The sequence below is a fragment of the Phocoena sinus genome, chromosome 7 (assembly GCF_008692025.1).
Source record: "Phocoena sinus isolate mPhoSin1 chromosome 7, mPhoSin1.pri, whole genome shotgun sequence".
Lineage (NCBI taxonomy): Eukaryota > Metazoa > Chordata > Mammalia > Artiodactyla > Phocoenidae > Phocoena > Phocoena sinus.
This window is the reverse complement of record NC_045769.1, coordinates 67,554,851-67,568,249: the sequence shown is the minus strand read 5'-3', so window position 1 is coordinate 67,568,249 and position 13,399 is coordinate 67,554,851. Positions and strand designations below refer to the sequence as shown.

The 13,399-nt window shown below is 36.7% G+C and overlaps 1 protein-coding gene across 4 annotated transcripts in view; it reads left to right on the top strand.

Moving 5' to 3' along the window:
• SCN2A (sodium voltage-gated channel alpha subunit 2) overlaps nucleotides 1-13,399 on the top strand; it is a 94,325-nt gene that overhangs the window by 21,761 nt on the left and 59,165 nt on the right. For 3 of the 4 annotated variants that reach the window (XM_032637936.1, XM_032637939.1, XM_032637937.1), the window contains exons 11-13: nucleotides 1,592-1,879; nucleotides 6,825-7,172; nucleotides 12,933-13,065. In XM_032637936.1, the coding sequence (XP_032493827.1) occupies nucleotides 1,592-1,879; nucleotides 6,825-7,172; nucleotides 12,933-13,065 (769 nt within the window). The remainder of the gene's footprint in view (nucleotides 1-1,591; nucleotides 1,880-6,824; nucleotides 7,173-12,932; nucleotides 13,066-13,399) is intronic. The other variant, XM_032637940.1, reaches the window with a different exon arrangement.

The window sequence follows — 13,399 nt, the reverse complement described above, 5'->3', positions numbered from 1 at the left end:
TAGTAATGGCGTCCAAACATGATGAATTATAATGAACTTTGTTGACCTTTTTTTCTCCCTTGTGACCTTTTATTCACTCAAGCTCACAAAGTAGTTATACCTACATGCCTTCAGTCGAAGTATTTTCTTAATCTTCTGAGGAAGCAGAATTCAGTTATAATTGCTTCTTCGTTAGTGTTGCTAGAGGTGGGAAAGGTCAGAAAACCAGGGTCAAACTGAGAAGATTATTTCATAGAGTCTGGAAGAAAGACAAAGACCTATTTAATATTTATTTTCTATTTCAAGTGTTTAAATGCAAGTTTGTGGATTGCATAAGGAAAACACTGGTACATAAACATACTAAATCATTACATTCTTTGCCTACCACTCTGTAAATCCTATAATTTGGACTGTTGAGGCTTCAAAATAAGGCAAGAATTTCTCTAGTTATGTTTGTTTGACTTAATGCCACTAATCCAATTGCCTATATTCGTCTTTTCTTGAATGTAGAGTACAGTTCCCTTTTAACACAGAATATCCTGAATATCAATATGTAATAAAGATCAGATAAACAAAATATACTGGGCTAGCAGCAACAATACTGAGCACTTTATCTTTCCAATAACTGAACTGTTGAAATTTACAATATCAATATGTAATAAAGATCAGATAAAATATACTGGGGTAGCAGCAACAACATTGAGCACTTTTTCTTTCCAGTAACTGTATTGTTGAAATTTACAAATTCATTCAGATGCCATGATCTGGGATTTTCTTATATACAATCTGTAATCTGCTTTCGTTATGCATTTCTTAGTGAAATAATCATTTTAAGTCAAAGAGAAAAAAAGGTTTATTGAAACAAAATACTTGACTGAATTAAATTTAATAATTTAGACTGGCACTAAAAGTCATTGTCAAGTGGAAGTGTGATGGATCAGGTTAAAATAGGAAACCTTTAGGGCTTCCCTGGTGGCGCAGTGCTTGAGAATCCGCCTGCCAACGCAGGAGACACGGGTTCGAGCCCTGATCTGGGAAGATCCCACATGCCGCGGAGCAACTGGCCCCGTGTGCCACAACTACTGAGTCTGCACTCTAGAGCCTGTGCTCCGCAACAAGAGAGGCCGCGATAGCGAGAGGCCCGTGCACCGCGATGAAGAGTGGCCCCTGCTCGCCGCAACTATAGAAGGCCCTCGCACAGAAACGAAGAGCCAACACAGCCATAGATAAATAAATTAATTAATAAATAAAATAAATAAAAACAAAAATAGGAAACCTTTAGTTCTTAAATTCTTTCCTTCTTATGATGTTGTTTAAATCACAGAAAAAATCATTATGATATTTGAGTATCGTATTCATCTTATTAGATAATTAGAAAGTGTAGTGTGAGGCTACAGGTTGAAGATCTTCATTAAAGTCACATGTATCATCTTCCACTTTTCATTTTAATTCTTTAATCGGTCTAACGACGATGCATTGTTTTACAAATACATACTAGAATGGAGAATCATTTTTCAAAATCACATACTCATGATACCAAAGATGAAGTAAGCGGTAACATAGAGTTTTTCCAAGTGTATATACAACTACCATCTCCCTTGAACCCTTCTAGGCAGCAGCGGCAGCAGCATCTGCTGAATCAAGAGACGTCAGTGGTGCTGGTGGGATAGGGGTTTTCTCAGAAAGTTCTTCAGCAGCATCAAAGTTGAGCTCCAAGAGTGAAAAAGAGCTGAAAAACAGACGGAAGAAAAAGAAACAGAAAGAACAGTCTGGAGAAGAAGAGAAGGAAGATGGGGTCCCCAAATCTGAATCTGAAGACAGCATAAGAAGAAAAGGTTTCCGTTTTTCCTTAGAAGGAAGCAGGCTGACATATGAAAAGAGGTTTTCCTCTCCACACCAGGTAAAAATATTAGATTATGTAAATTGCATTGTCAGAACAAACACAATTTTTTAAAGATTTGCCAGAATTTGGTTAGATAAAACTGCCTTCTTCCTGGATGGCACAATGCTTTCAGAATGGTAATGATCATTGAGTGCTTTGGTTATCACCTCAAGGAATTTGTGAGTTTTACGACTTTTTGGAATTCAGGAATGCATTTTTAGAGCATAGATCCCACTGGGCTTGGGAAGGCTTGTGATTCTGAGACTTCTCAGGGCAATTTTCTACATGAGGAATAATCAGCAGATGGTTACTGTCCCTTCTTAGCTGTGGTGCCTGGACCCAGTGAATGGTAGGTTTTCTGAGTGACAGGTTCCTAAAAGTGAAGAGTGGATTCTTTCAGACCATCTGTGCAGTTGTTCCCATGCATGTGCGAACTTCATATGAGGAGTGTATTCTTCGTGTCCTTGTTTCAAGGGAAACCGAAGCAAAATTTTTCTAAAAATGTAATCAAAAATTTTAGGTAGACATGCACTGAGAAGATTTATGACACTAAGTAAACAGTTGTGCTTAATTGCTCTTGATTATCTTTGTCTCATGTTTAATGAGACTTACATGAAAAGAATTCCTTGACTTACATAGTGTAGAAAATGATATCTAGATGCTTCTGGCTTATGTACCAACACAAGCTGCTGAAACTTTGAAATTTAGGATCCTTAATTGTCTTTGAAATTACCAAGAGAATTACCAGAAATACAGTTTTTCAGTAGTGAAAGGTTAATATCCATACAGTTAACAGTCACAGTTTGAACAGCACCGATAACAGTGATAATAGCTAACACCTATGTGGTGCATTTCTACTTGAAGCCACTCACTACAGCCCTAGGGTGGTACTATAATCTTCATCCGTAATCTGCAGATGTGAAGACAGGGGAAGGCTGGTATTCTTCGCTGAGTGCCTGTTTTGTGCTTGGCATTCTTCTTACTCTACCATAATTAATGTTAACAGCCCTGCGTAGTACTACTTTCACTATTTTTTAGGCTCAGTGAAGTTAAATAATTGCCCAATGTTATCTGGTTATTAAAGGTTGAAGGGGCATTCAGATTTATCCTGACACTGATACCCTTGAACTTTCCACTGTATCAGGCTGACTAGAAAGAATATCTTAAAAAAAAAAAACTTTTTTTTCCCTGGCAGTCCAGTGGTTAAGACTTCACCTTCCAATGCAGCAGGGTGCAGGTCCGATCCCTGGTCAAGGAACTAAGACACTGCATGCCATGTGGCATGGCCAAAAAAATTTTTTTAAATAATAATAATAAAAGAAATAAAAATATTTTTAAAAATCTTAAGAAACTTGAGGAAATTTACAATTTGGTTTCATTTAAAAGATACGTATATTTAGGATTATACATGCTGTTTGTACATTTTTTAGTATACACAGTCTCACATAGCCTTATGTTTAATACATATAAATTTTTATGTCAGCCTGATTCACTCCAAGTCCAGGTTACATTATAAGATAGGATAAGTTAAAGGCTTAGTGAGGTTTAATTCAAATTTGAAGTAGAATTTGTTTTTAAATAAATATCAACATTTACTCACCCCTATTCATGTTGTTGTCACAATCATTATGATTACATTAGTGGAGATACTAATCTTAATAAATGTGAATTTTTAAAAATCAAATCCCCTTTTCAGAGCATTGTTTGTTTTGAAGGAAGGGAAAAGGAGAAGGAGGGAGGGAGGAAAGAAGGAAAGTAAGTTACCTGAGGAAAAACTACCTAAATCTGAACTGCAAACCAACAGATACCACAGAGTTATTCCAATTTGCTTCATTTCAAGTCCTATAGAACTAATTCTAGGCAAAATAGTAAAGTCCGAAAATGTTAGGCTCTATCCCATCTGTTTCTGTAAATTTTGTCCAAAGACATAACATTTTCCCCATACTGTCTTCTTAAAACCTCTGCTTCCTAATTGGGCATTATAGGTGATCACTCATACAACATGTAACATCTGGCTCAAATTGATATTCGTTTCTGAAGTGGTGTGTGTATAAAAATAGAACTAAAGATTTTTATCTGATAAAGAAGTAGACAAACAAGTAACTAAGAAGATGGAGAGGGCAATGGAGAGGCACAGAGAGAGAGAGGGATAAAGGAAGAGGAAGAAAGGGAGGGATGCTGAAATCATATTAATCCCACTTTGCAAGACCCTGTAAGTACTACTGAAAATAGTGAACCAGGTTCTTAACCTGGGTACAGTGATGAAGGGTCCATAGCTTTTGTTAGATTTTTCAAGGGCCTAAGGCCCCAAAGTATTAAAAACTATTGTTTTGTAGTGACATGATAGGCAACTGTGTCGGTAACCATTTCTACTTTCATATTGAAAAAAATATAACGAATACTTTTATCATAGGATTGCAATTTTCTCAGTAGAGTAAGTGGATTGTATGAAATATTTTTTAGACTTCAATATGACTTGTTAGTGTGGGAGAAGGGAAAGAAGAAAGTCAAGAGTGCAATCTCTAATGACGTCTCAAGACAACCTGAATATTTTATTTTGAAGCCTTTATAAGATACTGTTGACTTTCTGAAGTTATTATTTCCCTCCATATTTGTGATAAACGAGGAGTTTTTAGAGATCCATTTGGTATGGCAGATTTTTTCTTACTGTCCATCCTCTATTTGTGGTATAGCATTTGATTGCTATGGATTTATGTAATCAATGTAAACAGTGGAAGTTGATGCTAACAGATGGGAAACAATCATTTTTCATATAGCTGCCATATGTAAACTATGCTCTTGTGTGGCATAATTCACCTTTGAACTTTGAGAAACACTGTGTGCAATTTAATAACATTTCTCTCCAGCCCTTCTATTGGCTCTAATTGAGGGGAGTACTTGTAGTTAAAAAAAAACTCTTACTAAGAGCGGTATGTATACATAATTTCTACTTTATTTCTTATTGCCAAGCATTTCTTATCTGGCTTCTTTTTGAGGTAATGATAACCAGTAGGTCAAAAGTTCTGTAACTGTTATGTCCTTATAGCTAATTTAAAGTCCCTTGTGAAAGGAGAGAAAGGAGACATGAAAGAAGTTGGACAGTGTAGGAGAAGTTTTAAAAATACTCGTATTGGGGACTTCCCTGGTGGTCCAGTGGTTAAGACTCCACACTCCCGATGCACAGGGCCCGGGTTTGATCCCTGGTCAGGGATACCGTGTGCTGCAACTAAGACCCGGCACAGCCAAATAAATAAATAAATATTAAAAAATAGAAAAAAATAAACAATACTCATATGGAAACAATAAAAGAAAAGAATAATGAAGTTGATAACAGGATGAAAAAACATGGGTATAGGAAAAGAAGAAATAAGTTCTGCTGTGGGAGCAGATCCGTATTCTTAGATGTGTTTCTGTAAATAATGAATAAGATCATATAACATAAGATAGTGTTTAAAGATTATAGACATTTTATAGATGTTATTGAGAAAATCATTCTTTAGCTGAAAATAAAATTAAATGTATACTTATTAGTCAGGGAATGTAAAAAATATATAGGTACAAAATAATAATTTTAGTTAGCTTTAAATCCTTTGGAGATAAAAAGATGAAACTAGTAATGGTTAAATGATAAAGTTGGTATTCTATTAATAATCATAGAAATTCAACTTAAGCCAGCTTAAGCAAAAAAGAGGATTAAATTATATAAATGATATCAATGAGTAGCTTTAGGCACAGCTAGATCCAAAGGCTCAAAACATGTTATCAGGGCCAAGTATTACTCCACATCTCCAGGCTCCTCCAATATGCTGATAAGATGCCCACCATGGCTCCAAACTTACATTCAATATTTTTTAGCAACCTCAATCGAAAATGCACCTCTTTCTCAACAATTGTACAAGAAATTGGTGACTGTCAAGGGACCATGCAGGGTCTCCTACCCATTTTCAAAACAGGCTCTATGGCCAGAGGCATGGAATACACTCATTGACTAGACCTGGGCCATGGTCTTGCCTGGGGAGCAGGTCTTGGAGATAATCGGGGTACTGTCAACAGAAAAAGAACAAATGGGTATTGGACAAATAGAAACAAGTGCTCACTAGAGTGAGGTTGTAAAAGTAGACTAGTAATAAACAGGAAATGATTCGTTGTGCTCAATGGTACTATGTTTGAGAATCAAAGTAAACTGAATGATAACAATGACATTGTAGTCATCTAGAAAATTGTCAAATGGTTTTGACCAGATAGTTAGTGAAGACCAGGTTTTTGTAAATATGGTGCTCTTGAGATTTCTTGAGACAGAAGAGTGAAAATCAGGGAATGAATCGTACAGTTCTTTCAGCTAGATTTGTTTAAATTATTCATGAGGACTGTTATAAAATATGCAAAGGGAAGGAGAGAAGTTGCTCCTTGTACTATAATTAAACAGACCTACTAGCAAGATTGGTTTTATTTTCCTTGGTGGTGAGATCTGCATCTGGGTGTGGGCACTAGTGAACTCTTACTGGTGTAGTTTTGGCTTCAAAGGATCAAAACTTAGTTGTGTGCTTAATTGCTTTCCACTGGATTGTTAAATAAGAATAGTTTCTAGAGAAGGGTCTAGCAAAGATTTCAGTTCTAGGTGCCAGAAATGAGACAAAACAGTCTTTGCGGGGGGGGGGGGGGTACTTATGACTATCTGAAGTCATGGGTAAAGTAAAAGAAAATGGTAGAAAATGAGAGCTCAGAAGATGAAAATCAAGGAAAGGAGGAAAAGGGAGAGCAAAACAAAAGACCTGTACCTAGTAGAAAGTGCCAGAACCCCACCAGCAGTTGCCACAGGAGCCCTTGCTTCCACCTGTCCAATGCCTTACCTTTGGTGAGTCAACAGCTATGAAATGAAGAGTCCAGGCTCATATTGTTCAGGACACCAGCACTTAATTCTGTTCATCTGTTTTTTGTTTGTTTCCTTTCTTGTTATTGATAGTCTTTATTGAGCATCCGTGGCTCCCTTTTCTCTCCAAGACGCAACAGTAGGGCGAGCCTTTTCAGCTTCAGAGGTCGAGCCAAGGATATTGGCTCTGAGAATGACTTTGCCGATGATGAGCACAGCACCTTCGAAGACAATGACAGCAGAAGAGACTCTCTGTTTGTGCCGCACAGACACGGGGAGCGGCGCCCCAGCAACGTCAGCCAGGCCAGCCGCGCCTCCAGGGTGCTCCCCGTTCTGCCCATGAACGGGAAGATGCACAGTGCTGTGGATTGCAACGGCGTGGTCTCCCTGGTCGGGGGCCCTTCTGCCCTCACATCTCCTGCTGGACAGCTCCTGCCAGAGGTGAGGCCAGTGAAACCTGCAGCTGTTGGCGAGGGAGCTGTGGCTGGTTGCAGGCAGGAATGGGTTTCGATATCCACACGTGTGAATTTTACAGAGTCTAACATTCAAAGGCCGAAATAAGTTATGAACTTATTTTGTCAAATTGTTCAATTCAGACTTTTCTCAAATGAATTAAAAACGTAGGTTGGGTCTCATAGACTATAATTAGAAGTATTCCTTCATCATTATTACTACAGAATGAAACTTGCCAAAAAGTATAGCAACAATTTATCATGCATTATGATTAGTTAATATAAGCAAAGTAAATGCAAGAAATGATATAAATACTTATCTTAAGGATCTTGTTATCTCTGTTCCTTTAAAAGAAGAACTTGATACTTCCACTTGAAGTAGATAGTATTACTAAATACATCTAAATCCTGCAATGCAACATTCTTCCTCTTGGAAGGTCAGAGTGCTGTAACATTTTTAGCACCCAGTCAAATGACCATTGTACATCTGTGTGGTAAAGAAGCCACTCGAAGTACCTGGTAAAGTCATGTGTTGTAATTATTAGGGCAGATTTCAATTTTTATATTACCGTCATGAATTTTTAATTAACATAGTGGCCCTAAATCATGCATATGAAAAAGGGTCTCAACTAAATACCAGACACTTACAGGGATACGTTATTGACGTTTCCTTTGTAAAACATAGGTGCTTTTTAAGTTTGGTATTAAATAAGATTTCATTTGCCAATATAAAAATATTCTAGCAATGTCATTGGTTATACTTTATAGCTTACAGAGTCATATTAAAATCTTCTCAGTATGATTTTTTTTTTTTTTACACAATTCTACTCATTATAGTTGGACGAGCTCTTTAAGCTACATTAAAATCATATGGAATCAGCTTTCAGTCATCTAATAGAGGAGATTCTTACCTTGGATTATAGACATAGCCACTGATCTTCACTTTTTTCACATAGCCTCTCCCCACCACTTTCTCCCAGAGAAATGTCCAGGTATCCTGGAGTCAGATCAAATCATGAAAAAAGTAGAACTCTGTTGTGAAAGAAACTGGAAGAATGCAAAGGGAATGTCAACTTCTCTTAAAAAATAATCATGGCTAACTATGTGCTAGATACTGTCCAGAACACTTTACATGCATTAATTCATTTAGTCCTCACAACAACCCTTTATCGTAGTTACTAATATTACCCTCATTTTATAAGGAGGAAACTGAGGCCTGTGCATGGTGGAGCTAGGGTTTGACCCCAGGTATGCTGACTACTGAACCTACATTCTATGTGTATTGCAATATTACCTCCCATTAATTTTCTTAAATGGAAAAGAAAACATGGCCAAGGAAACAAAAACTTTCATTTTAACCCAGTGTATCTCAAAATATATTTCATCCTCAGACTACTTACATCAGAATTCCGTGGGATACTTTTCAAAGTGGAAATTCCTCATTTCCCCCTCCCTCCACCCCTGGCAACCACCATTCTACTCTCTGCTTCTCTGAGTTTGATGACCACAGAGTCCAAAATTTCATTTATGCAAGATAAATAAATTCTGGATATGTTACTATATAGTATAGGACCTAGAGCTAACAATACTGAATTGTAGATTTAAAATTTGCTAAGAAGGTAGATCTCATGTTAAGTGTTCTTACCCCAAATAGCAACAACAACAATAATAAGAGGAGTGGAAGGAAACTTTAGAAGGTGATGGAAATGTTTATGACCTGACGGTGGTGATGGTTCATGGGTGTATACTTATCCCCAAACTCATCAAGTTGCGTACCTGAAATATATAAAGCCTTTTACATGTCGATAATATCTCAATAAAGTGGTTTAAAGAAAGAAATGGAGATTTCTGGGCGCACACTTACTCAGACCAAAAGGCCGAGGAGAGCAAGATCAGGGATTTCTTCTTCCTTGAAAAGTATCTCACATGGTTCTTACACATAATAAAGTATGAGTATCACTGATCTTGATAAAGGTTAATTAAACAAACAAAAATAAATCCACAACTTCTTTGCATAAATACAAAGAGAATGTCAGTCTGTCAGAAGATATTTAGCATTTATCAATAATTACCACAAAATCCTGTCATATCAGAGAGGGTGGGATAAATCTCTGAAGGCAAATTGGGGCAGTTTGAAACAAAGCCTAGTGTGATCTCTATTTCCTGCTGCCTTGTGTCCATCCTTCAGTGCTACAGTCAGGCGTGAGGCAGGGCACTGCAACATGAGCTGCAACATATGGTGTCACATGAGCTGAAAGTGCAGACCAAAGAAGGGACTTTGCAAGACTGCATAGAGGAAAAGAGAACAGAAAATAAAGAGCTGCAAACAAATGCCACCCTCCAAAGCACACAATATCCTACACTTTACACATAAATTCAACTGAAGCAATGTAACTTAAGAAGGAATTTCCTTGGTAATATCATTAGAGATTTTGGAATCTAGCACTAAAAATTAGACAGATATAGGATTACACATATAATTTTATATAGAGCAGAAGTGACTAGATGACCTTTAAGCGACCCTATCTTTTCTTTCTTTCTTTCTTCCTTCCTTCCTTCCTTTCTTTCTTTTCGTTTTAACATCTTTATTGGAGTATAATTGCAATGGTGTGTTAGTTTCTGCTGTATAACAAAGTGAATCAGTTAATACATATACATATATCCCCATATCTCTTCCCTGTTGCGTCTCCCTCCCTCCCACCCTCCCTATCCCACCCCTCTAGGTGGTCACAAAGCACAGAGCTGATCTCCATGTGCTATGTGGCTGCTTCCCACTAGCTATCTATTTTACATTTGGTAGTGTATATATGTCCATGCCACTCTCTCACTTTGTCCCAGCTTACCCTTCCCCCTCCCCATATCCTCCAGTAGGTCTGCGTCTTTATTCCCATCTTGCCCCTAGGTTCTTCATGACCATTTTTTTTTTTAGATTCCATATATATGTGTTAGCATACAATGTTTGTTTTTCTCTTTCTGACTTACTTCACTCTGTATGACAGACTCTAGGTGCATCCACCTCACTACAAATAACTCAACTTTGTTTCTTTTTATGGCTGAGTAATATTCCATTGTATATATGTGCCACATCTTCTTTATCCATTCATCTGTCAGAGGACACTTAGCTTGCTTCCATGTCCTGGCTATTGTAGATAGAGCTGCAATGAACACTGTGGTACATGACTCTTTTTGAATTATGGTTTTATCAGGGTATATGCCCAGTAGTGGGATTGCTGGGTTGTATGGTAGTTCTATTTTTAGTTGTTTAAGGAACCTCCATACGGTTCTCCATAGTGGCTCTATCAATTTACATTCCCACCAACAGTGCAAGACGGTTCCCTTTTCTCCACACCCTCTCCAGTATTTATTGTTTGTAGATTTTTTGATGATGGCCATTCTGACCGGTGTGAGGTGATATCTCATTGTAGTTTTGATTTGCATTTCTCTAATGATTAATGATGTTGAGCATTCTTTCATGTGTTTGTTGGCAATCTGTATATCTTCTTTGGAGAAATGTCTATTTAGGTCTTCTGCCCATTTTTGGATTGGGTTGTTTGTTTTTTTGATATTGAGCTGCATGAGCTGCTTGTAAATTTTGGAGATTAATCCTTTGTCAGTTGCTTCATTTGCAAATATTTTCTCCCAGTCTGAGGGTTGTCTTTTCATCCTGTTTATGGTTTCCTTTGCTGTGCAAAAGCTTTTAAGTTTCATTAGGTCCCATTTGTTTATCTTTGTTTTTATTTCCATTTCTCTAGGAGGTGAGTCAAAAAGGATCTTGCTGTGATTTATGTCATAGAGTGTTCTGCCTATGTTTTCCTCTAAGAGTTTGTTAGTGTCTGGCCTTACATTTAGATCTTTAATCCATTTTGAGTTTATTTTTGTGTATGGTGTTAAGGGGTGTTCTAATTTCATACTTTTACATGTACCTGTCCAGTTTTCCCAGCACCACTTATTGAAGAAGCTGTCTTTTCTCCACTGTATATTCTTGCCGCCTTTATCAAAAATAAGGTGACCATATGTACGTGGGTTTATCTCTGAGCTTTCTATCCTGTTCCATTTATGAATATTTCTGTTTTTGTGCCAGTACCATACTGTCTTGATTACTGTAGCTTTGTAGTATAGTCTGATTCCTATAAGTCAGGGAGCCTGATTCCTCCAGCTCCATTTTTCTTTCTCAAGATTGCTTTGGCTATTTGGGGTCTTTTGTTTTTCCGTACAAATAGTGAATTTTTTTGTTCTAGTTCTGTGAAAAATGCCAGTGGTAGTTTGATAGGGATTGCACTGAATCTGTAGATTGCTTTGGGTAGTATAGTCATTTTCACAATGTTGAGTCTTCCAGTCCAAGAACATAGTATATCTCTCCATCTATTTGTATCATCTTTAATTGCTTTCATCAGTGTCTTATAATTTTCTGCATACAGGTCTTTTGTCTCCCTAGGTAGGTTTATTCCTAGATATTGTCTTCTTTTTGTTGCAATGGTAAATGGGAGTGTTTTCTTAATTTCACTTTCAGATTTTTCATAATTAGTATACAGGAATGAGAGATTTCTGTGCATTCATTTCATATCCTGCTACTTTACCAAATTCATAAGTGACCCTATTTTTTCCTTCCAACTTTGCCTTTCTCTGACAAAGCAAAATATTTTAAATTCTGAGAGGCAACTTTTTGATTTAAAGAGCTTTAGTTTCAGAGAGGGGTTATTTCTTTTCTCATTAATTTTACTTTTCTTTCACAGTAAAATTAATTTTAGAGCAACCTAAATGAATGTTTATTCCCATTAATGACAGTCCTATCAATTGAGTGGAAAGTCTGCTTTTGATATGTATGCATTAGAGGCATGCAGGTTAATAAAATAATGTTAAATATTCATAGCACAATAAAGTAGATGAACAGGACTCATATTACTGTTTTAGAAATAAGGAAAATCCTCAGAGAACTAAAAGTGACTTATTTATTATTAGCACTCAGACCCACATTAGGAATGCTTGAGTTTTGCCCTTTTTTCCTGTGACCATTAACTTCATTATTTGAGCTCCTGACATAGGAATAAATTTCTGCCCATATTGAAATTCTGTTGAGTTTATTTTGGAATAGAAACATGTCAAGTCATTACAACATTGCTAAAAATCAAAGAGCCTCCCCCCCCCCCAATTTGATGTTTTGCCTTAAATTAGAGTTTCAATGCCAAGGATGGGTTGTCTTGTAAGTGTAAGACAAAGTTATAGATAGTTCTAAAAATTAGTTTTATTATTAAGGATGTTGGGAAATGTTACCTGTCTATAATGAACAGAAGCATTTTAAAGTGGAATTCTCATTTTAGGAGAACATATTAGGGAAGCCTTTAAAGTTCTTTTCATACATTAAACCACATGAATGTATATAAATAAAGATCTAATAGCTCAACCTGTGAGTAAATCAAGGAGTGATATGCTTCAGTTTGAAGTTCTAGATAGGACTGGCTGAAATGCTAAAAGGTTATCTATCCTGTAATAGGCATGATCCCTCCAGCCCAAAGCTCCAAGATGGAAGAATTAGAAAAGTCCATCTTGATCACAAACCCAGGCATCCCTGAAAGCTGAGAATATGATGGGCTTTTAAACACTTCCAAGAATGATGATTCCAGCAATGTCTTAATGAGCTGTTTACATCTGAGAAAGCATGGTGAATACTTAAGTAACACCTATTACAGGAACACTTTGGATTTTGCTACCCTTAAAAATAATAGTTATTTCATATGAAAATTTTTTTTAGGGCACGACTACTGAAACGGAAATAAGAAAGAGACGGTCCAGTTCTTATCATGTTTCCATGGATCTGTTGGAAGATCCTACAGCAAAGCAAAGAGCAACGAGTATGGCTAGTATTTTGACCAACACCATGGAAGGTATGTCAGAAGTCTTACACACAATTACTTTGCGGTGCTCTGGTAATGATGAAAAAAACTCTCATAAGTTCTAAGAAAATTCTTCCTGACTTGACACCAAATCATCATTATGTCTTTTACTAAATAAAAGTAAAATCCATGTACAACACATGGATTCTATTGTCTCATACAGATTTTTACATTTAGCCTCCAGGAATCTACTGCAAATTCGAGGTATACTTGGAATACCACTTTGGTAGATAAAGTTCTAAGTTGTAGAAGCTTCTTATGTGCATGACATAAAAAGGAATGTAATGATAAATGTTTATTTTTATGGTGATGCTAACCCATTTAA